Here is a 25,149-nt window from a genome sequence, read left to right on the forward strand (position 1 = left end):
AACCATCATAGTAGAATTTCACATGCAGTGTTTGATTGCTTTTAGCAATTGATTTAACTACAGCTTGATCTAACCCACAAAGGCTGCGTGTGTGGGGAGTATTTCCTGAAGTTAATCATTTTTATTATAGTGAGATAAGATGAGTGAGAGAGAGAAGAAAGAGGGAGATAGAGAGAGAGAGAGAGAGAGAGAGAGAGAGAGAGAGAGGAAATAGGGAGAGATAAAGGGAAGTGGGAGAGAGAGAAAGAGAGAGAGAGAGAGAGAGAGAGAGAGAGAGAGAGGAAATAGGGAGAGATAAAGGGAAGTGGGAGAGAGAGAAAGAGAGAGAGAGAGAGACAGAGAGAGAGAGAGAGAGAGAGAGAGAGAGATAAAGAAAGCGAGAGAAACCTTTATGGACTCCTGATCTCATCTGGAATGATTTCCTGTCACTTTATAGTCCCTCAGTGAGTTATATTTTCTCACATTATAAAATTCCATCATTCGTATTAAAAACTAAATTGAGTTCTGAGATTACTGAGAGGATCTCCACAGTGAGAGTCAGGGTTTGAATCTGAGCTAGAGTGCAGTGCTTGTCGCTATTTGTGTCACAGTGACGCATTAAAAAAGCCAATCAAGCTGTGGCTGCCTCGTTGAAGCTTACAGCAAACAAGCCAGTTTTCAGGATTTACTTGTCCTAAGCGCCTTCAAACAGTGCTATTTAAAGAAAACATGTTTTTCTTTGCTTTTTTTAACGAAACAAGCCTAATTACACATTACATGAAAACTAAGGTGCAAAACAGCCTGTTTTGAACTTGTTATGGCTGTGACATCACAACCATAAGCATATTTACATGTGACCAGCCACCGGCCTACAGCATTTCACTTATGCATTCATGTTGTAGTGTTAGGGAGTGTCTCTGCTGTAGAGAGTCTGTAGCAGAGTTATCAAAGGGGACAATGTGGGGAAATGTATTACACTGCAAAAGTAGTATAAATACACTATGTTGCCAGAACTATTCACTCGACCATCCAAATCACTGAATTCATGTGTTCCAGTCATTTCCACGGCCCCAGGTGTATAAAACCAAGCACCTAGACATGCAGACTTCATCTACAAACATTTATAAAGAATGGGTCGCTCTCAAGAGTTCAGTGAATTCCAGCATGGTACCATGATAGGATGCCACCTGTGCAACAAGTCCACTCATGAAATTTCCTCACTACTAAATATTCCACCGTCAACTGTCAGTGGTATTATAACAAAGTGGAAGCAATTGGGAACGACAGCAACTCACCCACGAAGTGGTAGGCCACGTAAAATGACAGAGCGGGGTCAGTGACACATATTGCGCAGAGGTCGCCAACTTTCTGCAGAGTCAATCGCTACAGACCTCCAACCTTCATGTGGCCTTCAGATTAGGTCAAGAACAGTGTCGAGAGCTTCACGGAATGAGTTTTCATGGCCGAGCAGCTGCATCCAAGCCTGACATCACCAAGTGCAACGTAAAGCATCAAATGCAGTGGAGATGTGTTCTCTGGAGTGACGAATCACACTTCTCCGTCTGGCAATCTGATGGATGAGTCTGGGTTTCGCAGTTGCCATTAGAACGGTACTTGTCTGACTGCATTGTTCCAAGTGTACAGTTTGGTGGACGGGGGGTTATGGTGTGGGGTTGTTTCAATGCTTCATCAGATCAAGAGATTTTGGACAATTTCACGCTCCCAACTTTGTGGGAACAGTTTGGGGATGGCCCTTTCCTGTTCTTGTTTTGTGTGAAAGAACTTGACGGGCCTGCACAGAGTCCTGACCTCAACCTGATAGGACACCTTTGGGATGAATTAGAGCGAAGAGAGACAACGCTTCTCGTCCAACATCACTCTGACCTCAAAAATGCGCTTCTGGAAGAACGGTCAAAAATTCCCATAAACACAGTCCTAAACCTTGTGGAAAGCCTTCCAAGAAAGGTAGGAAAGGTGCAAAAGGTGGGCTGACATCATATTAAACCCTATGGATTGAGAATGAGATCTCACTCAAGGGAAATAAGATACATAATCTTAAATTAAGCTTAGTACAATCTCAACAGAAGAAATATTAGAATTATTGACTATATTTAAGATAATTTTACTTGATAAGATACTGGTTTTTGCAGTGTAAACTTTGCGCTGTTCCTGGCTGTCAGGAAGCAAATGTATTATTGCTGTCTTCTAAAGGATCCAGACATCTGAAACAAGAGGTTACCGCTTTTTTTTTTTTTAATATCACTGAAGATTTCAGGCTAAAGTGGTCTAATTTGTCCAGTACGTTTAAGCATTTTTGAATGAGATGTAATAGAGGACAGCAAATCAAAACAGAGGTCATTCACATATATCAGTCTATAAAGCTGCCAAAATGCATCATGGCTCTTTTTTGCTCTATAAAAAACATTATTAGTGGACTAAGTGGAATAATGTAACATATGGCCTCTTTAAAAAAGGCTACATGCTTATCTTATATTAAATTTTAGACATCCAGTATAGTTTATGCTGTAGATCATGTGAGGACAGTAGAGCACCCAAAATCTTTTATAATAGTGAAGATGTGGTCAGTAAACACTCTGCTGCTGGAGTACTCTGTGTCTGGTTTAGATCATTAAACCCTTCAGTTAAACTGGCTTGTCCGACATGGCCTCCTTGCTCAGTCAAGACCATCTGCACTGCAGCGGTCACTTGGTCTGACTTGTCCTAATAGAACATTTAGCTGACAGAATCTAGCCTGTGTCCTGCTGAAGCCCAAATGTCCTTTAGGCCTGTGGCGGGGTGTCAATCTCTGAAATCTCAGCACTACAGGGATATCGGTGCAGCCCAGCACGCTCTGAAATCATAACCTTGAGCGCTCAGACTCACCAGTCACAGTATGTTGCCTTTCTATGTGTTATCCAAGAACTGTCAAAAGATGTAAGCTCTATATTTGAGGCCTATTTGCCCCAGAAACTATCCAATTTTGTTGTCTTTTTTAAGTGTCCCATTTCCATGACTCACTGTGCTTTTGACATTACTGTGTCTGGCTATTACTATAGATAGACAATTAGTAGATTTCTAATTTGCCTAAATTCAGCAGGGCCTGAATTTGGAGCTCATTACCCTCTTAAAAAACTTTCACTGTTTGACTTGGATACAATTCAAGGAATGACCTTTAAGAGATATAGAGGAGAGGTGTCCAATATTATCTTTAAAGGGCCAGTGTGGCTGCAAGTTTTCATTCCAAACGACCAGAAGCTGACCAACTGACAGTTTGGGAATTTAGTCTCATCTTCAGAGTCTGACCAAAATGGCTGTAGGTCAAATGCAAGTATCCATTTTCTGTTTGTGAACAAAGTAAGTAGTAAAAATGTTCAAATGGCTTGAGAGTCTCCTACAGCTGTGAAAGTCGTTGCTTAGCAATGGAGTCTCCGTGGAGTAATACAGTATTTGCGAATGCTTCTCAACCAATCAGCCTGTCTGGGCAGAACTAACTGTTGTATAAATTATTATAAATCCTTATAATAAAACCTTGTTGAAATTTAAACACTTTCTTTCAGACTGCTAAAATTGCATCACCATTGTGGTCAGTATTGCCTCTGCAGTGCCTCCTCTGATTCAACTGTAAGCGCACATGATGTAGCAAAGTGCTGGAGTACAGATCCAGATCACAAAATGCAAATCAGTCAACCACTGTTACCGTCCCCTTATGATAACGCCCTCCTTGCACTGCAGATGTGAGTTTGAAATATAAGGAGTAGACTGCAACAGATCTTTCATAGGTTAACCAAGTTGTTGTCACTCGACCTAATAAAAGCTAACAACAAACAGCAAATAACCTAAATGATCTGGAGAAAAGCAAGAAAATGTAATATGCTTATTTACCTTCTTTATCATCTGTTTATTGTAGAAATTATCCCACCACAAAACGCCCTTTTTTAAGTATTATATTACACTAACTGATGATACTGAATGTTCACTTCATTCCACTGGTGTTAATATTACCCAACTTAAACACAACATGAGTTCAGATGTCAGAGTAGGGCTGAGATAGCTCATCCCTCTCTGATTTCATCCTGAATAGTCTCTTTCTCTTTGTCTTTGTATTCCTGTAACTATAAAAATGTGCAATGCATTTTGTACAGTCAGCATTATTATAATCATATATCCAGGGTATGTTTGGGTCACAGTGAAGTTTAGGTAAGAGAGATTAGTAATATTACTTTTTTCTCCCATATGGTCCAAAATATCCTCCCCTTTTTGAGCATTTCTAAAACAAGGGGATGTGGTTACTGTCTAAAAAGTTTCTTTTTCTCTTAATTAACTAGAAAATTAAAAATCTGAATTAAAAATCCCCCAAAAAATTTTGATGTGTCCTGTGAATTTCACTTTCCAATCCTTCCAATTGATATAAGGTACCTAAGCTGCAAATGTGACATCAAAACAACACATTTATATATATCTACAGATTTAGGCTACAGCAGTTTGAGCCCCACCCATTCAGGTTTCACGTTATAAGGAGTGTGTCATCCTGGACTCCAATCAGCACAGAGGTAACTTACATGAATCCGTCAGTAAAAAGACAGCCTGTTTAATTGTAACACAGCATGGTGTCTCAGGCTTTCAGGATGTCTATACTGGAAATGTCAAGTCAAACATAAACAAACCATGCACCAATCAGAAAATAGCTACTTTGCTGCACTCTCAGAAAAAAAGGTAGTAAACTGTCACTGGGGCAATACCTTTCTTGTCACTGGTGGTGCCCTCAAGGGTACATCTCAGTGCTTTAAGTCAGGGAACAGAACCATAATCCATTGAAATTGTATTCTCTAAGTTATTTTCACTCCAAACACCCCGTCTCATCTCCAGGCAGTTTATTTTATTGATTTGTTTAAAAAAAACATTGGGTTATGACACAGAACCTATATTTCTAGCAGTGTGATGAACCTTTGCAGCTATGGTTTTAATAATGTGTATAATGTTTTGAATTTCTCATTGCCGCTTGCTCATATTGCTTGCTGTTAGGAACAAGGTACAAGGGATAAAGAGAGGTTGTGAAAGTGGTCATGGGAAAATGAATCATGACTGTATGCAAAACAACACAAATGTATGTTATAAATGTACTTGGACTATAAATGGACCATCATTAGAAGTGTTCTTTAGGCACCCTGAACTGGATCTTCCATGGCATCTCTTCAAAAAACCCTTTTTGGCACCCCATAAAGTTTCTCTCTGTTCGTCTCTGGCATGCCCTGAGGGATTGTGTACTATATGATAGGAATGGCATGGCTTGTCACCATCATGTCTGCTAGGAGCTCTAGAGGTGACAGCAGCACGCGCTGGCGATTTGGGAGTGACACGACTCGAGCTGTATCTTCGTCCCTCAGGGCCAGGCTGCTTTTGTCCTTTTTTATTGGCAAAAGTCCCTGGGAAACAAAGACTAACCCTGCGCATCAAAAGCAAGGTGACTGAATGCGGTGACTGTGACAGTGAGAGTGGCAGTTGCAGCACCAGAGAAGAGAGAGTGGCTGTTTAGTACTTTGAGCCAGGCTTAAGAAATGAGCTATATGATTTCATCTGCAAATTGGTTTGAGAATATACTTTTTCGCTCCTCTGGCTCAGGCCAGATGAGATTATGTATCGCCCTCGTGTCTGATTTTGTGAGTCAGTAATCAGTAGGTAATAGATGTACCTTTAGCTTCAGCCTCTTTTGCTATTATACAGCTCTATCTCATGAATGTGATGGGCTACTTATGATAGGGCCGGCGAATGAGTGTTCTGATTGGATTTGATACATAAAACAAAAGGTGAATCAGCCAATCAGAGTTTGAGGGCTGTTCAAGGTCGAGGGCAAAGCTCATAAAAAGTTGCGTTATTCTGTCATAATGCATTGTTGCACGCTCTATCACCCTCTGCCTTCTGTGTCCATCTGAGCACCAGAAAGTGAAGACATTATCGCCCCTGGTCCTTTAGCCTTATTGTTGTTTGAAAGCCTCTGCTGCTGCACGACTGAAAACTGGCCTGCCACATACAGTCATATTTCACTGAGGGGCAGATATATTAAGCCTTCTGTGGAAGTTTCAGGCGCAAATAAGTTACATTCGGCCTGAAAAAGCATGCATGATGTTGCAATCCCTGCCTTAACCTAACAGTTATTTAGATGGTGCAGTTATTGCACCATCTACATGGAGAAATGTGTTTCTATTCATGGAGAAATGGTTCCTATTCTTTAACAGTGGAAACAGACATAGTGGCTTGACAGAGACTAAAGGCCACCAACAGAAGAACCCGATTTTAACTCACCTTGTGATTCCTATGGCATATATATATATACATTCCCATTAAATAATTAATTTGTAGACATAGATCAACCATTTCATTTTAGGCCTGTTAAATCTTTGTTTTGAGTTTTTTGTCTAAATTTACTTTTTTAGAAAGACTGCTAACAAAGTATGAGCCAGAATTTCAGTCCCTGAAAAATCTTTAGACAAAATTGTTCAGTAATACCACTGTTGGGTTTTGGACTGAAAATTTTAGGGGGTGAAATTTTTGTGCATCTCTTGTTAGTAGTCTTTCTCAAAGAAGTCTAAAAACCTTTTTCTGCACCAGTCAGGAATTAAGCCTCTAGTGGTTTTATCCAAATCCATATCTATGCTGTATGTGAGCTGTATGTGTTATTAAAGAGGTCTGAGCTGCCCAAAAAATGAGCTAGTTATTAGCCCCCTTTTACTGCTAATATTATATTTGGCTGTTGTTTAAAATAAATACATTATAGAATGTGATGTTTTCTTAAAGAGAGTGGTTTTTCAATTGCTGTGGTGATGCATACATGCGTGACGGGTCCTAGTTACTGTAGCGGAATCTAGAGGTGGTACCCAAGAGTGCTGAAGCTCATAGAACCCAAGGCAGCTGACTAGCTCTATTCGTGGGGCGAATAGTGAATTGACCTTACATGAGCAGATCTTAAATAATAGTGGAGGCTATACATAATACACTCCAACCAAAACGCCACTTGTATAGTCTCAGGGCAAAAGGGCAGGAGCTCAAGCCACCTTTCAGTCTATCGGTGTGCATGCCTGGTCCTGTGTGCAGTTTTCATGATTAGCTACCCATTAAATTGAACACTAAAGTCAGACACATTTCTCACACAGATACAACTGGCCTTGATCAGTGCAGCAGTGCAGCTGTGCATCTTTAAAGCTGTGGTGGAGGTGCGTATCTCTACCTGAGCGGTGTAGGTGTGCAGGATGTTTTGTACTGAGCAAGGAGGAGATAACAGTAATCCCGCTGTGACCCACAAGCCAAGTGGAAGCAAAGGAAGTGAACTCCTCCACATGCATATGCAGAGGCTGACAAGCCAAAGTGCCAGCGAAGCAATCAGGACAACTCAGCACATCGATATGCACTAAATGAGTGCTTGAACCCTCTGGGTGCATTTAAGATAAACAGGCAATACAGTGCAGGTGGGGAGAAGAAAAAACAACATTAAGAAGGCAACGTACAGGTCAAACCACAGGACATTGCTTTTTAGGTGCAATCAAGCTGCTATAGGGTCTCTCATTCAAGCACAACTGCCTAGGCTCAAATAAGTGGCTGTAAGAAACTCAATGAAACGTCATGATTGGCAACATTGTGTGACTTTCAGAACTGGACCAATGGTATACTGTCATTGTACAACCCAAATACTTATCAGTTCACTGAATGCAGCAGGTCAGAGTAGTAGTTTAAGGCTTTTTAGTGGTAGATCTAGTAATGCATAAAATGTATTTTGTTAATATTAATAATTAACATACCTACAGTTTACTATATAAACATAATGGCCCCCTAGAAGCCGTAATAAGTTAAATGTCAAAGACAGTAATGTCATTGCACATATACACTTTGTAAGCTGCTTCTCCCCAAGGGTCCCAAGGGGTGCTGGAGCGTATCCCAGCGGTCACTGGGCGGAAGGCAGGATATACACCCTGGACAGGTCACCCAGCTGGGGAACTGAACCCTGGCCCATCTTATTGTGAGGCAACAGCGCTACCCACCGCGTCACCGTGCCACCCATGTCATTGCATTTACAGGAATATAAAATACTGGGAATGGATTATTAGAATAAGCCACTTACTCCCAATTGCCAATAGTAAATACTGACTGCACTAAATTTAATGTCTGTGAAGAGCCTGTTTTATTTTTGGGACTAACATGGCTGTGACTGTTTTTACTCAGAAATGCTCATCCAACAAAATGGAAGCCACTTAAAAACAGGTCAATTTATTAAGATAAAAGACAAAATATTTGTCACAAAAGTAAACATATGTTAAAACTGCTGCCAGAAACAGAGAAGGAAAAAAAATACAGCAAAAACTATTTAAGTCTCTTGCCTGGCGGAAGCGAGTTTCCATACAAAGGCATAATAGCAAAATAGGGGTTTACTAATTACAAAGTTTGTAAATGAGCTTGTCAAGGCAGCGTTATACTTTATTTATGTTGAAATGATCAAGATAAAAGTTTGCTCTGTTTGATATATTGATTTAAGAGCATTATAACTCTGATTGATAGTATGTAGCTGATGAATATGTTCCTGTACATCAGTGAAAGTTTTATACCCAGGGCTCAATCAAATTAAAAGCTGACCATTTGTAAGATTTCTAGTTTACTAAGAAACTTGTTATTAATGTACACTACTGGCCTTTTGGATGTCATTAGGCACTTCTGATCACAAAACCTTAAAACCTCCCCACAGACTGACTTATGTCTTGTTTTTCAAAGGAATAAAAGGGAATGACCACACCCAGAAGGCCCAAATTGGTCTTTCAGTTAGCAATCACTAAAGGAAACATTACAAAAAAACCCAGATAAAACAAAAAACACCACTTTACATCACTCCTTCCACCACTTGGCATTGTGCTTGGTGATGTAAGGCTTGCATGCGGCTGCTCGGCCATGGAAACCCATGTCATTAAGATCCTGGTGCACAGTTTTTGTGCTGATGTTAATACCAGAGGAGGTTTGGAACTCTACAGTTATTGATTCAGCAGAGCATTGCTGACTTTTATGCACTATGAACCTCAGCACTCTGAGACACGCTCTGTAACTTTATGTGGTCTGACACTTGGCTGAGTTGCTGTGGTTCCTAAACACTTCCACTTTTCAATATTATCACTCACAGTTGATCATGGAATATCAAGAAGGAAAGAAATTTCGCAAACTGAATTGTTACAACAGTGGCATCCTATTGCAGAACCACCCAGTTCAGTGAGCTTTTTAGAACAACCCATTCTTTCACACATGTTTGTAAACAGACTGCATGGCTAAATGCTTGATTTTACACACCTGTGCAATGGGACTGATAGAAACACCTGAATTCAATCATTAAGGGGTGTATCCCAGTATTTTTGTCCGTGTAATGTATTTTTTAGAATCTTCAAATGCCTGGGACAGCAAAATCGCCATTAGTTTAGCACTAGCAAGCTACTAGTATCATATATAAGCACAAGCAGAAATTAGTGTTATGGTGGGGGATATATTCCTCATTTTTGAGTTGTGAAATTTATAACCCAAATTTAACAGACAGCTCTAACAGTCATGGTTTGCCATTGTTTAGGGAACCAAACATGTGTCTCCCATGGCATCACTCCAAAAAGCCCTTTTGGCACCTTTATTTTGAAGAATGTACAGCAGTATTGTTGGTTTAATATGTTAGAACTATATATGTTAGGGCGGCTATGATGATGCTTTGAGAGTCCTGATCGGGCCTCTAAACAAGCAGAAAAAGAAAACAAATATGTTGTGTTTACTGATGTATCACTGGAGCTCATGTTGCTCTCTCCGGCTGTGTTGAGGCATTGTGTTTGGTATGACTGCTGCAATAAGCTTAATCTGAGGGTTTGTGGGGAAATGAAAATGCTTGCATGCTCACAAGGTCCTGAGGAGCCTTGCTCAGTCTGCCTGGCTTTACTGCGACATCCCACAGGCCTGGCTTAATCTCCCAGCTCCAGCACAGATGCTGCATGACACACTTTCTCACACACACACACACACACACACACACACACACACACACACACACACACACACACATGCACATAAACATAAACATAACCCCACACACATAAGCACCCACAGACTATCACATAAACCGATTTACTGGTGATGTGCATTATCAGGGCCAATTAACAACACCTTACACAAAAAATGAGGTGGTGGGGCTGACACTGTGGTAGCACAACAACAACAACAAAAACAACAACAACCTGGTTTGGCCAGTCAAAGTAACAAAAGAGCTCATTAAAAAGATCCTTTCTGGTGCAAGAAAGTGGGCCAAGAATGTGTAAAGTGCTTATTGGATTTAACACTTAGAGGGGACCATTTCATGAAAAAAAGAACAGACCTTGTTTTCTATAAGTAAGAATTTGATGTAGTATATAATATTGTTTCCTCTATAGATGTACTCCATGCAGATCATATATGGAAAGTAAGCTGCAAAAACAGTCTTTTCTAAATTCATTGATGTTTTAATGCCGGTGGCTTTACATATATCCACAAAAATGAGTCACGACCACTTTTGTTGAGTCCTAGATAAGTCAAGATTGGGTCAAGACCAATTCAGGGGCTGAGAGCAAGTGTCATGTCCAAATGAGAGTGAGACTGAGTCACACACACACACACACACACACACACACACACACACACACACACACATATATACATATATATATATATATATTTATGTGTATATGTATATATACAATGCTCAAAAAAATAAAGGGAACACTCAAATAACACATCCTAGATCTGAATGAATTAAATATTTTCATTGAATACTTTGTTCTGTACAAAGTTGAATGTGCTGACAACAAATTCACACAAAAATCATCAATGGAAATCAAATTTATTAACCAATGGAGGCCTGGATTTAGAGTCACACACAAAATTAAAGTGGAACGACACACTACAGGCTGATCCAACTTTGATGTGATGTCAACAAATAAAACAAGTCAAAATGAGGCTCAGTATTGTGTGTGGCCTCCACGTGCCTGTATGACCTCCCTACAATGCCTGGACATGCTCCTGATGAGGTGGCGGATGGTCTCCTGAGGGATCTCCTCCCAGACCTGGACTAAAGCATCTGCCAACTCCTGGACAGTATGTGGTGCAATGTGACGTTGGTGGATGGAGCGAGACATGATGTCCCAGATGTGCTCGATCAGATTCAGGTCTGGGGAACAGGCGGGCCAGTCCATAGCTTCAATGCCTTCATCTTGCAGGAACTGCTGACACACTCCAGCCACATAAGGCTTTGCATAGCATTGTCCTGCATTAGGAGGAACCCAGGGCCAACCGCACTAGCATATGTTCTCACAAGGGGTCTGAGGATCTCATCTCAGTACCTAATGGCAGTCAGGCTACCTCTGGCGAGCACATGGAGGGCTGTGCGCCCCTCCAAAGAAATGCCACCTCACACCATTACTGACCCACTGCCAAACCGGTCATGCTGGAGGATGTTGCAGGCAGCAGATCGCTCTCCACAGCGTCTCCAGACTCAGTCACGTCTGTCACATGTGCTCAGTGGGAACCTGCTTTCACCTGTGAAGAGCACAGGGCGCCAGTGGCGAATTTGCCAATCCTGGTGTTCTCTGGCAAATGCCAAGCATCCTGCACGGTGTTGCGCTGTAAGCACAACCCCCATCTGTGGACGTCGGGCCCTCATACCATCCTCATGGAGTCGGATTCTAACCATTTGTGCAGACACATGCACATTTGTGGCCTGCTGGAGGTCATTTTGCAGGGCTCTGGCAGTGCTCCTCCTGTTCCTCCTTGCACAAAGGCGGAGGTAGCGGTCCTGCTGCTGGGTTTTTGCCCTCCTACGGCCTCCTCCACGTCTCCTAGTGTACTGAACTGTCTCCTGGTAGCGCCTCCAGCCTCTGGACACTACGCTGACAGACACAGCAAACCTTTTTGCCACAGCTTGCATTGATGTGCCATCCTGGATGAGCTGCACTACCTGAGCCACTTGTGTGGGTTGTAGAGTCCGTCTCATGCTACCACGAGTGTGAAAGCACCACCAACATTCAAAAGTGACCAAAACATCAGCCAGAAAGCAGAAAGGTACTGAGAAGTGATCTGTGGTCCACTGTGGTCTGTGGTCTGATATATATATCAGACCCAATAATCCAGCCTACTTGTGGAGGTATAGTGAAATTTAAACAAATCTGTTTATCTACTTAAAGTAGCAGTAAATAACAGGAATGAGCACATGATTGTGAATCTCAACAATACGAAGAGGGCGGCTTAAAGATGCAGCAGCAAGGAACGAGTGAATTTGAGGGGTGATTTGCAGGATGTTGTTACTGTTTAGTAACAGTTTTTTTTTTCAGAATTGTTTGATCACATTTATTTCACAAAGATATTACATGAAACTGTTTCAATTTACATCAAATTACAACACCAGAGCTCAGCTATGTTTGCCGTTGAGACAATCCAAAATTGCTGAAACTCTGCTTTGCTTCCAGTCTTGTTTTACCTCTGAGCTGCTTGAGTACAAATCAGCATGCTGGTGATGGTTAACATAAAGAAACTCGGTTGAAACCAGAAAATAATTGTGGCCAGACCAATGGCTGAGACCAAGACAAGTCTGACGGCAAACACTACTAAGTGCAGCAAATCAAATCAAATTACGTTTATTGTCACATCACATTTACACAGGTAAGTGAGTGAAAATCTTATGCGCATAGCCCCCTTGGGGCTTGAATTTAAATACAATATATATACATATACACAATATATACTAGTATTTCACTATTCCACTGTCCAGTTGTACAATATGAAATATGAAATAAAACTATGAAATGTGCTGTTGTACACATTCCGTATGTGCCGTTAGTCTGAGGTAGATAAATGAATGAGACGCAGGTACACAGGTATAGAATACTGATATAGAAATCTTCCAGATTGTACAGGATATGGATACAGGATGTACAAGATGTCAGTCTATATGTATAAGTACAGATTTGCTAGATTGAAGGTGCAGACGATCAGAGTGAGTCTGATGAAATGTGAATGAGGTGTGGATGGGCTCATGCCTAGTTATAAGTAGACCTCCGGGGGCAAATACAATACTGGAAAAATGCTGGTGTAACTGTATTTATGAGCAAAAGTTTCAGTGCGATTATTGCAAAAAGGGCAATAAATTCTGTGACTCCTTTCATTTTTACCTCTCTGGATCTGAAGACTCAGCACCCTCAGGACAGCAGGGTTAAATGAAAGTCTTTTTTTTTTGTTGTAACATCCTTGCAGGCACAGCACACAGTGAGGGTGAGCGATATGACAGAAATATGACAATATTTCAAAGTCACTTTCATGCAATATACATCACAATATTTTGATTTTCTGAGGCATTGCAAGCAGATTGCACCAGCAAATCAGTAGTGCCAAATGCAAAGGGCTAGGAATACAATTGGAAAGAACAGACATATTAGGTGAAATAGAAGGAAAAATCAAAGACTGGGTAAAAATAAATGTATTAAAATAAGATGATGGCGCTCACATCCAATTACTACTTGCTGTCTATGCAGTTAGCACTGGTAATGTACACTCGCTGTTATTGTTTACAGGCTCTCTATAGTTCGTCTGAATCTGTCTTTTTACAGTACATTCAATTGTTCATTCAAAGTGTTTTTTAAAATACATTATTACAGATATTTAAAATACATTACTGTGCAAAAGTCAGAGGCCTCGCTTCATTTAATTTTCAGTTAAAATTGCCATCATGTTCAAATTAGGTTTTGAGGAGTTCTGAGGACGTTAGATGCTGGATAGTCCACTGCATAAAGAAGAAGAATGTCAAAGGAAAATAAGTGAAAAAAAATCAGGTTTTATAGACTCTGTTTAAGATATGACAACTGTGCAAGTCCGGGTAAACCACCAAAACTGCCACCATCAGATCAGCGGTAGTTAAAACTATCATATTTGAGAGCGAGAGAGAGAGAGAGAGAGAAGGAGGAGAAAATCAAGCTCTTACTTCAGAACTGAAAAAATCCACAGGTGTTTCTGTCCATCCTTCCACTGTGAGAAGAGAAAACACTATGGCTCTGAAGGTGATGAGTAGTGTCAAGAAGACATTACTGAGAAAAGAAACATAAAAACATCTGAAAATCAAACAAAGAAGCTGCTGCTGTTCTCAGAACAATGGACTGACTACCCCAGAGTACAGACCTCTCTGAAACATCTCTGAATGTGTTTGGGATTCCTGAGATCATGAGAAGCAGAAACTGCAACCGCACAGTTAAGGCTGAACTTTGGAGGTGATAAAATATCCCTGTCTTCCGAAAAGTATCAAAGCTGTAAAAAAAGTGTAGGCACACTAAATACTTTTTGATTGTTTTTACGTCTGCAATTTTCTTTTAAATATGTTTTTCTGACAATGAAAAATGAGTAACAGTATTTAATGGCTGCTTTGTTTGGAAATGAAATATATGAAGGGTGGTCTCTGACATTTGCAGTGCCCTGTATATTATATAGTTTATCACAACAATAATAAAATAATAATAATAAAAACAGTCATATTGCTCTTCCCTAGCATTTAGCACACTAGACTTCCCTTCCTGGCAAGGGCTATGACATAAAGCTCACGATTAAGCAGCACACACACTGAAAACTTGAAGAAGTTCAGCAAAGATGCCCAAACTATCGAGATTCATTGTGCTGTTTAGAGCAAATGTTTCCGCAACACATTTTGAGCTTTTGTCCCAAACTTTATGCATGGCCTTTATTACATTACACTGAATAATTCAAACAGTTTGACACTGTTAGAGTAATCCACTCAAGCAATAGTCAAAGTGATGGTTTTGTTTGTAGAAAAAGGAAACAAACACCTTTAAAATGAATCCTTGAGTCTTTTTTGGAACTTTGAATGAAGTCTCAAATTGGATAAAGTAGTAATGCTCCCGTATCCTGTGTCCTCTCTGATGCAGAGGAGGGGAAAGGAATGACAGGTATTTCAGGGAGCGCAGTGCCATCAGTGGCCGTTGCCGTAAATCTGGGTTGTTTTTCCCCGCCATGGCAGTAACCTCTATCATGCCATAAATACAGAGTTCAAGGCCTGCGCCTGCCTCTCCTGCCCGACTGAGTTTGAGTCACATCGCTACAAGCTGAGCCCATTCACCTCTCCTCTGCTCTGCATTACATAACAGCTACTCAGAATGACAACTGAATAGGGCGTTTCAAAGCATCATTCACTTCATCACACAATCATCATACAAACATCATGTAATTCCAATCTTTGAAAACATTTAAAAGGATTAGATCCAAGAAAACAGTTTGCTTATGTAAGCAACAGAGTCCAGGCCATTCATCGTTCTTATGTAGACCTACTTAACTAACTGAAATCAGATGAATTTCACTCTTTCCAACAATTTTAGAATCAACCAGGGGTCATTGAAATAGCTATGATTTCACAAACCGTAGGACATTTATCATTCCTTTTTTTCAGACTCACCAAGCAAACTTCACTTTTTCATACTAGTTCAGGAAAATCTCGGCATCTTTGAACACATTTAAAGTTCACAGAAACATACTCAGTGCAATTATATGAACACTGGCGGCAAACCCCCAGGGCCTTCTAGCCCTTCAAACAAATTTAAATGGTGAAGATTCCACAAACATGGTGTATTTAACATTCCTTGCTTGTAAGCTTTGCCAAGCTAATCAAAGTCACAAACTTTTCTCTTTCATATAGTTTCATTATGAACATGGGGTCTGAAAACTTTTCAGAGTTTATGGTTCCATAATATATTTAGCAGGGGTGTAAATCTCTGACCTCATATTATTTTTATAGGATTTTTTTTCTAGAAGAAATTCAGTGAATCCAGAGACTCAGATCTCACCAGTGTGGAACCCTCAGGGCCTTCTAGGCTGTAATTGTTATTCAACATCATCGGTGTGCATGTTGTGTGTAAACTCTACAAGGGTTGCAGTACTACTCGAATTTTATTGTTAAGTTGGGGTTGGAAACAAAAGGGTTGCATACTTGAAATGCCCAAAAAAGATGAAGCCATGTGAAGTCCCCCATTGACTAGGCCTTTAGGACCTGAACTGACAGCCAAACGTGTCAGATTTACCACTAACACAGTTAGGAACTGATGGAGGTATTGACTAATCATGTGTTGATTTTCAAAAGACGGGCCCAGTTTGGTGATGTACCTGCTCAAACACACCTAATTACACTCACCTGTTAATTACCAGGCTTAGTGAACGTGTTTTAACAGGGAAACCTCCAGGCTGTGCTGGACACCCACCCTCCAGGACTGCAGTTGTGTACCCCTGCTCTAGGCTTTCTGGAAGTAGAAACTGGCATGATTGGTTTGATATGTATGGCCTGAACTGAAGCACTAATAATCATGGTTCCTCACTGAAGCTCACCAAGATTCAATCTGATTTAATAATTGTGGCATTATTATTCTTAAAAATGGATGGAATACATAATTGTAAAGAATTACTTTTATAGTAGTTGAATTTAGACAAACCATCATATATTGCCAATCTTGTCAATAATGTTTAAAAAATGTTAATGAATGTTATTATAATTAATCATAATTGATTCCAGGATTATAAAATCAAATTCTAAAAGCAGTTAAAGTGTTTACATATTATGATATTATACCATGATATTACACCATAATATCAATGTATCGTGATGAATTGGTGCATTCTTACACCTCTTTAATTGAAGCTACAGACTGTGGTGCATTTATCCTATTTTACTTTTGTAGCCCTGCCAAACTAATCGAAATGACATAAATTACAAACAAGAAGAGTGAATAAATTGTAGAAGGATAATTAATAATATTCTGCCAGTGAACTTCTTTTGGCCTCTTCCCACGCTCACTTTCCCCTATTGCCAAGTGAAGTTTCCGTGCCAGGTGCCATTAGGTCATTGAATGTGTTATTACTTCTAAAGCAGTACCTTTAGAAAAAGTAAATCTCTACAGCAGCCCCTATCACTCGGCAGCACCCCCCTCACGCTAATGCGCAGGCTGATTATGCCGAGCTGCTGGCGGATTGCCCTGTTTAGGACTCCATCTCTGCTTCATTATTCATGAAGCTGATGGTGCTATCTCTCCAACCTGCCCCATGCTTATCAGCCCAAACAGGACGTGGAGGACCCGGGTTTGTGTGGACGATTTTGCATTCTTAAATCAAACCTGTGCAATCGTTGAGACCCCAGGGTCCAGCTTCCTCTATAGCCAAGAGTGTATGGAGGTTAAAGTACTTAAGCAGTCAAAATAGAGCCCCAGGATTATCTCTGAGTTTGCTAACAGAGAGCATGCTAAGGCCTGTGTTGTTGCACTTCTTGCCTGTCAGTTGCACTGATTCCTGATTGGCCCTCTAAGAGTAAATGTCACAGGAGCTAACATGAGGTGCAGCACATGTGGGTCATTGTAATGACAGTCTTTCTCCTGTTTGGCATGTTTTTTTTCTCTAGCTGAACATGAACTGCTGCTGAGTGATGTCAGGTTATCAGTTTGAGTTTTTAGGTCTGTCCATGTGTTTGAAGAAATGAGGTCTATAAAATGCTGTGGAAATATGGTAGTAACAGTGGAAGTAGAGGTGCAGGTCATATTGCCATGTTACCACTAAAGTGCTGGCTATTTCTGCCTATTGATGCAGTATTGTTCTTTAATAATGTGATATCTTAATTCTGGTGATGCAATGATATATAAAGTATATGATCTAACAAAGCCAGAAATGTTTTATTTTTATTTTGTTTGTGTCACTACCATTCAAGGAAGCAAATATATGATCTGTACTCTGTTCCCAATGTGCACAGGCCCACTCAGAAACTAGATCCAACAATAAAGATGATACTGTGTTTCTTTTATATAGTGATAGAAACACAATAGCACACTAAACTCTTCAACTCTTCTTCCACAAGCAAAAGTTAAAGGGAACATTGCCAATGTCTCTGAATGTTGGGAAGAGCAGGACACAACTTGGGCTTTGTTTAATAATATGAAGCGTTGGTGAAAAATGTATCATTTTTAATGCAAGGGACCTTACACATCTCTACTACAAATGAAAAAAAAAACCTTTGTTTTTGAGCATCTACCATTTGTGAACATTAAAGCCGGAAGCAGAATGAATGCATACATTACAAATACCTATAAGCGGAGTTAATTGTTGCCTGAGGGGCTAGTGATAACAGTCACTAAAAAGGACCCAGTATCCCAAAGGCATCTTAGTGTTTAAATCATCTAAACTGGTAGAGAAAGTGTTTAGTGTGATGCTTGATTTACCATTTAAGAATCTTTGTGCTAAGATGCTTACAGGAAACCCGGCCAAGTGTGGCAAATCAGTGCAAACACAAGTCATTTGTGACATGGAGCAATCAGACGGATGCACGTGCTGAGAAAAGTGAGATTTATTCTGGGCAAATCCAGGGTAATGGTCGAAACAGTCCAGGTTCAAAAATACGAAGAGCAGGAGGGACAGACATAAAGAAACAAAACTCAGAATTCCAAACAGCACAAACAATACATACAATACAATCAGCACATCAAGCAAAGACCAACGAAACCAGGGGCAAACACAGGGCTTAAATACAAGAGGGCTAACTAGGGATAACAGGACACAGGTTGAAACACAGATGGCAACAATCAGGTTCGGAGTCAGAAAACAAGGGGGCTGGAATGGGAATCAAAACAAAGAAAGCACATGGACAGGACTGGGAGGGGCCAATTGTGACATAATTCCGTACAATTCTGTTTTTTATCTGAGAAACCTTTCAACCTAAATACATAAAAACATACATTTTGTATATAGACAAAAATGTATTTGCCGCATTTGTCTGTGTCAAATGCGGCAAATACATTTTTGTCTATATCATATACATAAACTGTTATGAATTTATAAAGAGAATATGGACTCTCGTTATTTATTTAGGGATTTAGTTATAATACTGCATGTAAACTTGCCCCACAATGTGAAAGCTGTACTTTAGCATATATAGCTGGACACATGCTTTGATATGGTGCTATATTACATTAAACAAGAAAGCAATTAAAATAGTATAATAAACTGTTGCACAATAACATAATATAGGTGTACATTTTATGACTTTACGCAGAGTCCAATAGCTGAAAAACACCTGTAATGAAAAAAGGGTATTTTTATGGTATAAAAACAGGGGTACATCTAACAGAAGCGTCTATTGGAATTTGCAGATGTGGTTGCAATGGCAATACAAAAAGTTGACCAATAGCATGTTTTACGTGGACATGTTTAAATACATAAAATATCTGTGCTACACAGAAGGTTGTGTACTCTGTAGTCTATTGGTATTGCTTGCTTAGCTTGACCCCCTGAGACTGCTAAATGTGACCAGAATGGGTTTAGATGGAACTGAATTGGCTTTCTGTATTGTTTTTATTTTTGCAGGTCTGGCAGTACATCAGATCATCACTATCACTGTTTCCCTCATAATGGTCATCGCAGCCTTGATAACAACACTAGTCCTTAAAAACTGGTAGGAAAGATTCTTTTCTACCATGTGTGATGTTAGTGTCGATGATGTCACTCCCAGTCTCTGTCCTTCAGTCTGTCTCTCTCTCTCTGCCTCAGTCTGTCTCTCTGGCTATCCCTTTATAGAAGCCAGTGAATTAGCCAGTAAAGTGGTCTATGTACACATTCTTAGCTGCCCTGTAAATGTACCAGTCTGTCTACAGAACCTTAGCGTTTCTGTGTCTGCTGCCCCTTTATGTGTTAAGTGTAAGACAGACACAGGGGTTCAAGGTATGATTTTATGTTGGCTTTGTGAATTTGGTGCGTGTTTTTGTAGCTGTGCACAGTCGGGGAATGGCCGCCACACTAGCCACCAGAGGAAGATCAACCAGCAGGAAGAGAGCTGTCAGAACCTGACCGATTTCACGCCGGCCCGCGTGCCCAGCAAAGTGGACATCTTCACCGCCTACAACGACAGTTTACAGTGCTCTCATGAGTGTGTGCGCACCGCCGTGCCAGTCTACACGGATGAGATGATCCAGCACACACCCATTTACAAGACCACGTACAACGGGAATAGGTAAGAAACCTTTTTTTAAAGTTTTTATATATTTTATATAATATAATCATATATTTTATATAATATAATCATATATTTTATTCATGTGAAAATGTACACATTTGAATGAAGTAAACAATACATCACTTTTTTTCAGTGTCTTTACAGTCTTTTCATTGTTTCTTCCATTGCTTACAAGCTGCGCTGTAACTAGCTATGAGCATACCGTAGTCTGAACCTCGGAAGCTTCAGAAGGATTTTTTTTTTAACTTTTCCCTATGTTAAACATAGAAACAGTGCCATTATAATAATACAGTCATCTACTCAGGGGTGCAGCCACGGTGTCACAGACCTATCACGAATATTTATAATGTGTATTTTTTATGATATGAAATTTTATTTATTTTCTGTGAGTCACTGTTCTCTGTCCAATCAAAATCTGCCGAGCTCTGCCTTATTTTCCTCAACCTTGCAATAACTACTTAGCAAATGTCGCTATCTACACCTGTCATGTTCATAACTAGCGCTGGAAAATTTTGGAAGGGTGGGAAAAAAAAATAAATAAAAAATTCAGTGTGGAAAAAACGACATAACTACCCAATGAGCAGTGACTGGTTCTCAGCTGACCTTAGAACAGCTGTGGCTCGGCCATACATTTAACGGCCCTCACTATTTGCCTCCGTTTGAGTTGCTGCGCTGCTCAGAGAACTAGAGTTAAGTTAACTTTGACTTCTTGAGATGCTCAGGTATGCAGCACACATGCTATAGGCTAACATATAACATATCACTTTGGTAAAAATGTGGCTAGCTAAGAATTTATGAGTGCAATTAAGACATTGATATTGTAAAATGCAAAACACACACACACACACACACACACACACACACACACACACATATATATATATATATATATATATATATATATATATATATATATATATATATATATATGATATATATATATTTATATATGATATATATATATTTATATATATATCTTGATTCAAAAGAAACAAGCAAAGATTAACTCAATAAACTTAAACAAGGAAATAGGGAATTAGCAGTTTATGGAAGCCCTGCTTACAAGTATTTTTTATTTTATTTTATTTCATGCTCAATAAATAAGGACAAATATATGAACTTTCAAAATGGCAAAGAATTATCTGATGTCATATATCATAATATTTATGTATGTTTTATTAGCTTGAGACAACAGTACAGTAATATTTGCCATTTAATGTGTTAATGAAACCAGCCTTAACTTAATACTTGACCTCTTTAGCTTGTTTAATAGATTGTCCATCTGTACTCATATTGAGATGACTGTAATCATCTGCTGTCTTCTAGATAAAAAGCACACTGACACCATTTTTAAGGTTAATTGTTAGTCAACCATCAACTGTACTACTAATTTTAGTCATTCCGTCGCCTGCACAGAAACTGAGGTGTGAGTTCTACCAGACACATATATGATGGTGTCATTTGCATACATCATCAGTCATGCATAGGCTGTAAAGCGGAGATGTTTCCTAAGCAGTGTCTCTGCTTGCCTCAACACATTTGCAAAACCCTACACACTGCACCACAACAAAATACTGGTTCCAACACTGTGTACAGCCCCATCATTCTTAAGATGAAACATTCACTTCAAAGCTGGCATTCACATTCACATTCACCCTGTGAATTGCTGTAACAAACCATATTTTTCACACTGCCCCGGCAAATTGAGAGCGCAGTTGCCAGAATGAGAATGTGTTTTTTTTCTTCCTGTGGTGAACACAGACTATCGTGTGAATAAGATATCAATCACAGGTAGCTGAGCTCATTTTTTCGTCTGGTCATGACAAAACAGCAGTTTGTGTAATAGAATTGTTAAAGAGCAAAAGCTGTAAGGCTGTTCAAATACATTAGAGCTAAATAAGCACGATACAGTACCAGTAAAAGCAGAATGTTTATAAATAATTGCCTTTAATTTGTCTGATTACTGATATTACAGGATCACTCCTCCAAAATGGCAAAATTCAATGTGATTATGATTATTGAAGAAACAATTTAATGCATCATAAAATCTCATAATAAAATTGAATCAGAATTTGATTAAAGTTAATGTGCTAAGAATCTGGATTATTTTTATAGATTTACCTCTGACATACACTGAGCTCCAAGTCAGTTGTCATAACATGATTCTCTGTCATTTCACCAAAAAAAAAAGTGCCATGACCACCCAATATCAGAAAACAATGACGTCACCTGACATATAGTACTGTACAAAAGTCAGAGTCAGAAAACACATTCAACAGAAATCTCAACAACTAAATAGAATTGACATTTTTTCCAGTATATAGTGCTCACTCTTCTTTCTTGTGTACCTCCATTACTCAGTAAGGGCTTCTAGACAGCTACACATCCTTTCAGACCCACAGTGTTGATTTGTCTCTTCACGGTGGAAGGATGGACAGAAACACCCTTGTTTTTTTTTTAGATGTCTCAAAGACAAAAGGTGTTGTTTTATATTAATATTTATGTTTAAATATTTCCTTTTTTAAAAAGCTTTCTATATAGCACCAAAAAATGCTATTGTTATGATGTCAAGCTTGGAACAATAGAAGAACTCTTTTTGATGCTATATAGGACTGTGTACAACACAGTCTAGATCAGTCGGAACTGTTTTACCATGCAAAGAACCATTTTAGCACGAACTGGTTCTATAGAGAACTAATGGTTGAAAGCAGAACCATTGTCTTTACTAAAGAACCTTTGAAGATCCATTTATTTTGTTGACTTAATATTTTTTTTAAATATTATTATACTATTACTTATACACATGCTGTTATTTATTCTTATTTCCTCCTATATGTACTTGTTTGAAAAATGTGCTGTACAAGACCATTTATGCAGAGGACAGTGGTGGGGCCAGCTTGTTAGCTTTTGATGTAGTGAATTTGACAGTCGTGTATTCAGTTAAATGTGCTGAGATTGTCAATTCTTTTGCTGGATTTGACAGGTTATACCTTCCTTACAGCTTACAGTGAGTGTACAGCTGTCAGTAACAAGCTGGACAGTGTCTGTAAAAGTTTGACTCGCTTGGTTCTGTACTATAGTGAAGTTGAAGAAAGGAATGAAGAAAGAAAGTGTAACATGTCACTTGACAAATCTCATTCCAAGGGTTTTTTTTTTCCATTGACTTCTTGCTCCACTCACAGTTCTCAATCCCTCAGACCTGAACGCCCCTGTTTGGAGGGGGGTGTCTTTTCAATTTAGGGGGAGAGAAGCTGAAACTGGGGCGGTTTTACACTGTCCAGTGCAGTCTACTCAGATGCAGACTCACTGCCCAAGCTGTCCCATAAACGTCACAAATATTTGAAAATTGAAGGTTATTAGGTTGTTCCATTTCTTCCTCCTCTTGTTCTGAATGAACATCCCTTCAGCCGTCATATGACTCTGATTCAAATACGCTTTATGAATCGCTGTAAGGTATGAAATCCACTGTAATCTAATATGACAGCCTGTAATAAAAGCTTTTATTTAACTAGGATGGAATTAACAGATGAAATTCTATCACTTCCAAGATGATGATATTTAACAGATCATAATATAGGACTGGAATCGACTGGAATGCAGAATGAATCTGTAGTTACACAAGTAGCTTTAGTTTGTCTCTTTATGAAACTTTATTCTGTTCAGTCCTATGAATAATTTGTGTGATCCACTGATTAAATATAAAGGGCTGATCTTTCTACATAGATTAAGCCTAAATATAGACTAAAAATGATTTTCAGGGGTTGATCACCGTTGGAATTGCAATTTAGTCCATGAATAAACTTGAAATATGAATAGTAATCCAATGTAGAGCTCTTCATGGGCATAACATTCCAGCCTTAACCTACACTGGACCCACAACTTTGAAACCCAACCCAACTAGGCCTGACTGGTTCTGCTAAATTTGAAACCTGAACCTGATATGAATCTACTCACTCTGCATCTACAGTCAGTGTATCACTGAAAATACATGGTTTTTATCTGCTGCAACAACCATAGTGAAAATGTTTTCTTTTAGCAAGATTTTTTTTTTTTTTATTTTATTAATGGCAACTAGTTACACTAAATAAAGCTATAAAGCTATGGACTAAACCTCTTTTTGTTTCAGTAATGACAGTAGTAGAGCTTTTGGCACCTCACAACAGAAAGCAGTCTATAAATGATGATTTTGAAAATATTTAGCTTATTATTATCTCAGTGAATGCACTTAGTTTAAATAGATCATTACACAATCTTTGTATATGTGTAAGGTCTCAATGCTTCATTGCCTTTTTAAATAATGTTTTTACTGTGGAACTGGAGCTGATCTAATTCTGCATTCAGAGTCATCCATACACTAGGCACTCGCAGCAAATGAAACAGCGGATTTAAGAATGTGAGAATAGGCTCCCGTGTGGTGCAACCGTCTAAGCGTTGGCCCTATCATCAGGAGATCACAAGTTTGATCCCTGGTGATAGCTGGGAGTCCAAGAGATGAGTGGGTAGGATGGCTCCTCCCATCACTCAACGCAATGCTAGTTAGTGCAGTTAGTTGTTAGTTGACGTAACAGATCTGGTGGTTTCGCAGGTCCTGGAGGAAGCCTGTGCTAGCCTTCACCCTTCTAATGTTAATAGCATCGTGTGATTGGGGGAGTCCTAACAAGTGGGTGGAATTGGAGATGATTAAATTGGGGAGAGAAATCAGGTAAAAAAAAAGAATGGAAGAATGGAGTGAGGTGAGGTTTCATGTCTCTGCAGGACCTTTTCAGCTTCCATGTCTGTTTTTCTTCCAGACCATCGCCAACTGAAAGGCAGCTAATCCCCGTGGCCTTTGTATCTGAGAAATGGTTCGAGATCTCCTGCTGAGGCCCTTTTACTACCTGTGGGTCGCTGCAACTTCCTCAATTTGGTCCCTGGTACGCTCCGTTTCTCAGACATTCCACAATTCCACACAAATAACAGAGAAATAACAAAAAACAGGATGTCACTACAGGCTGCCGTCTGCCACTGACTCATGCTCCTTTACAAGTGGGAGTGTGTCTTTTGTGCAGGATTTGTTAGAAAATTGAGAGTTATGGTACACAGTCTTTTTATTTATACCGTAATCA

The 25,149-nt window shown here is 39.5% G+C and overlaps 1 protein-coding gene across 2 annotated transcripts in view; it reads left to right on the forward strand.

The window, feature by feature from the left end:
- ajap1 (adherens junctions associated protein 1) overlaps positions 1-25,149 on the forward strand; it is an 83,460-nt gene that overhangs the window by 56,145 nt on the left and 2,166 nt on the right. The window contains exons 3-5 of one of the 2 annotated variants that reach the window (XM_037535833.1): positions 19,399-19,486; positions 19,784-20,041; positions 24,835-24,957. In XM_037535833.1, the coding sequence (XP_037391730.1) occupies positions 19,399-19,486; positions 19,784-20,041; positions 24,835-24,907 (419 nt within the window). In that variant the 3' untranslated portion in view covers positions 24,908-24,957. The remainder of the gene's footprint in view (positions 1-19,398; positions 19,487-19,783; positions 20,042-24,834; positions 24,958-25,149) is intronic. The other variant, XM_017693407.2, reaches the window with a different exon arrangement.

This window comes from Pygocentrus nattereri, chromosome 28, assembly GCF_015220715.1.
Source record: "Pygocentrus nattereri isolate fPygNat1 chromosome 28, fPygNat1.pri, whole genome shotgun sequence".
NCBI lineage: Eukaryota > Metazoa > Chordata > Actinopteri > Characiformes > Serrasalmidae > Pygocentrus > Pygocentrus nattereri.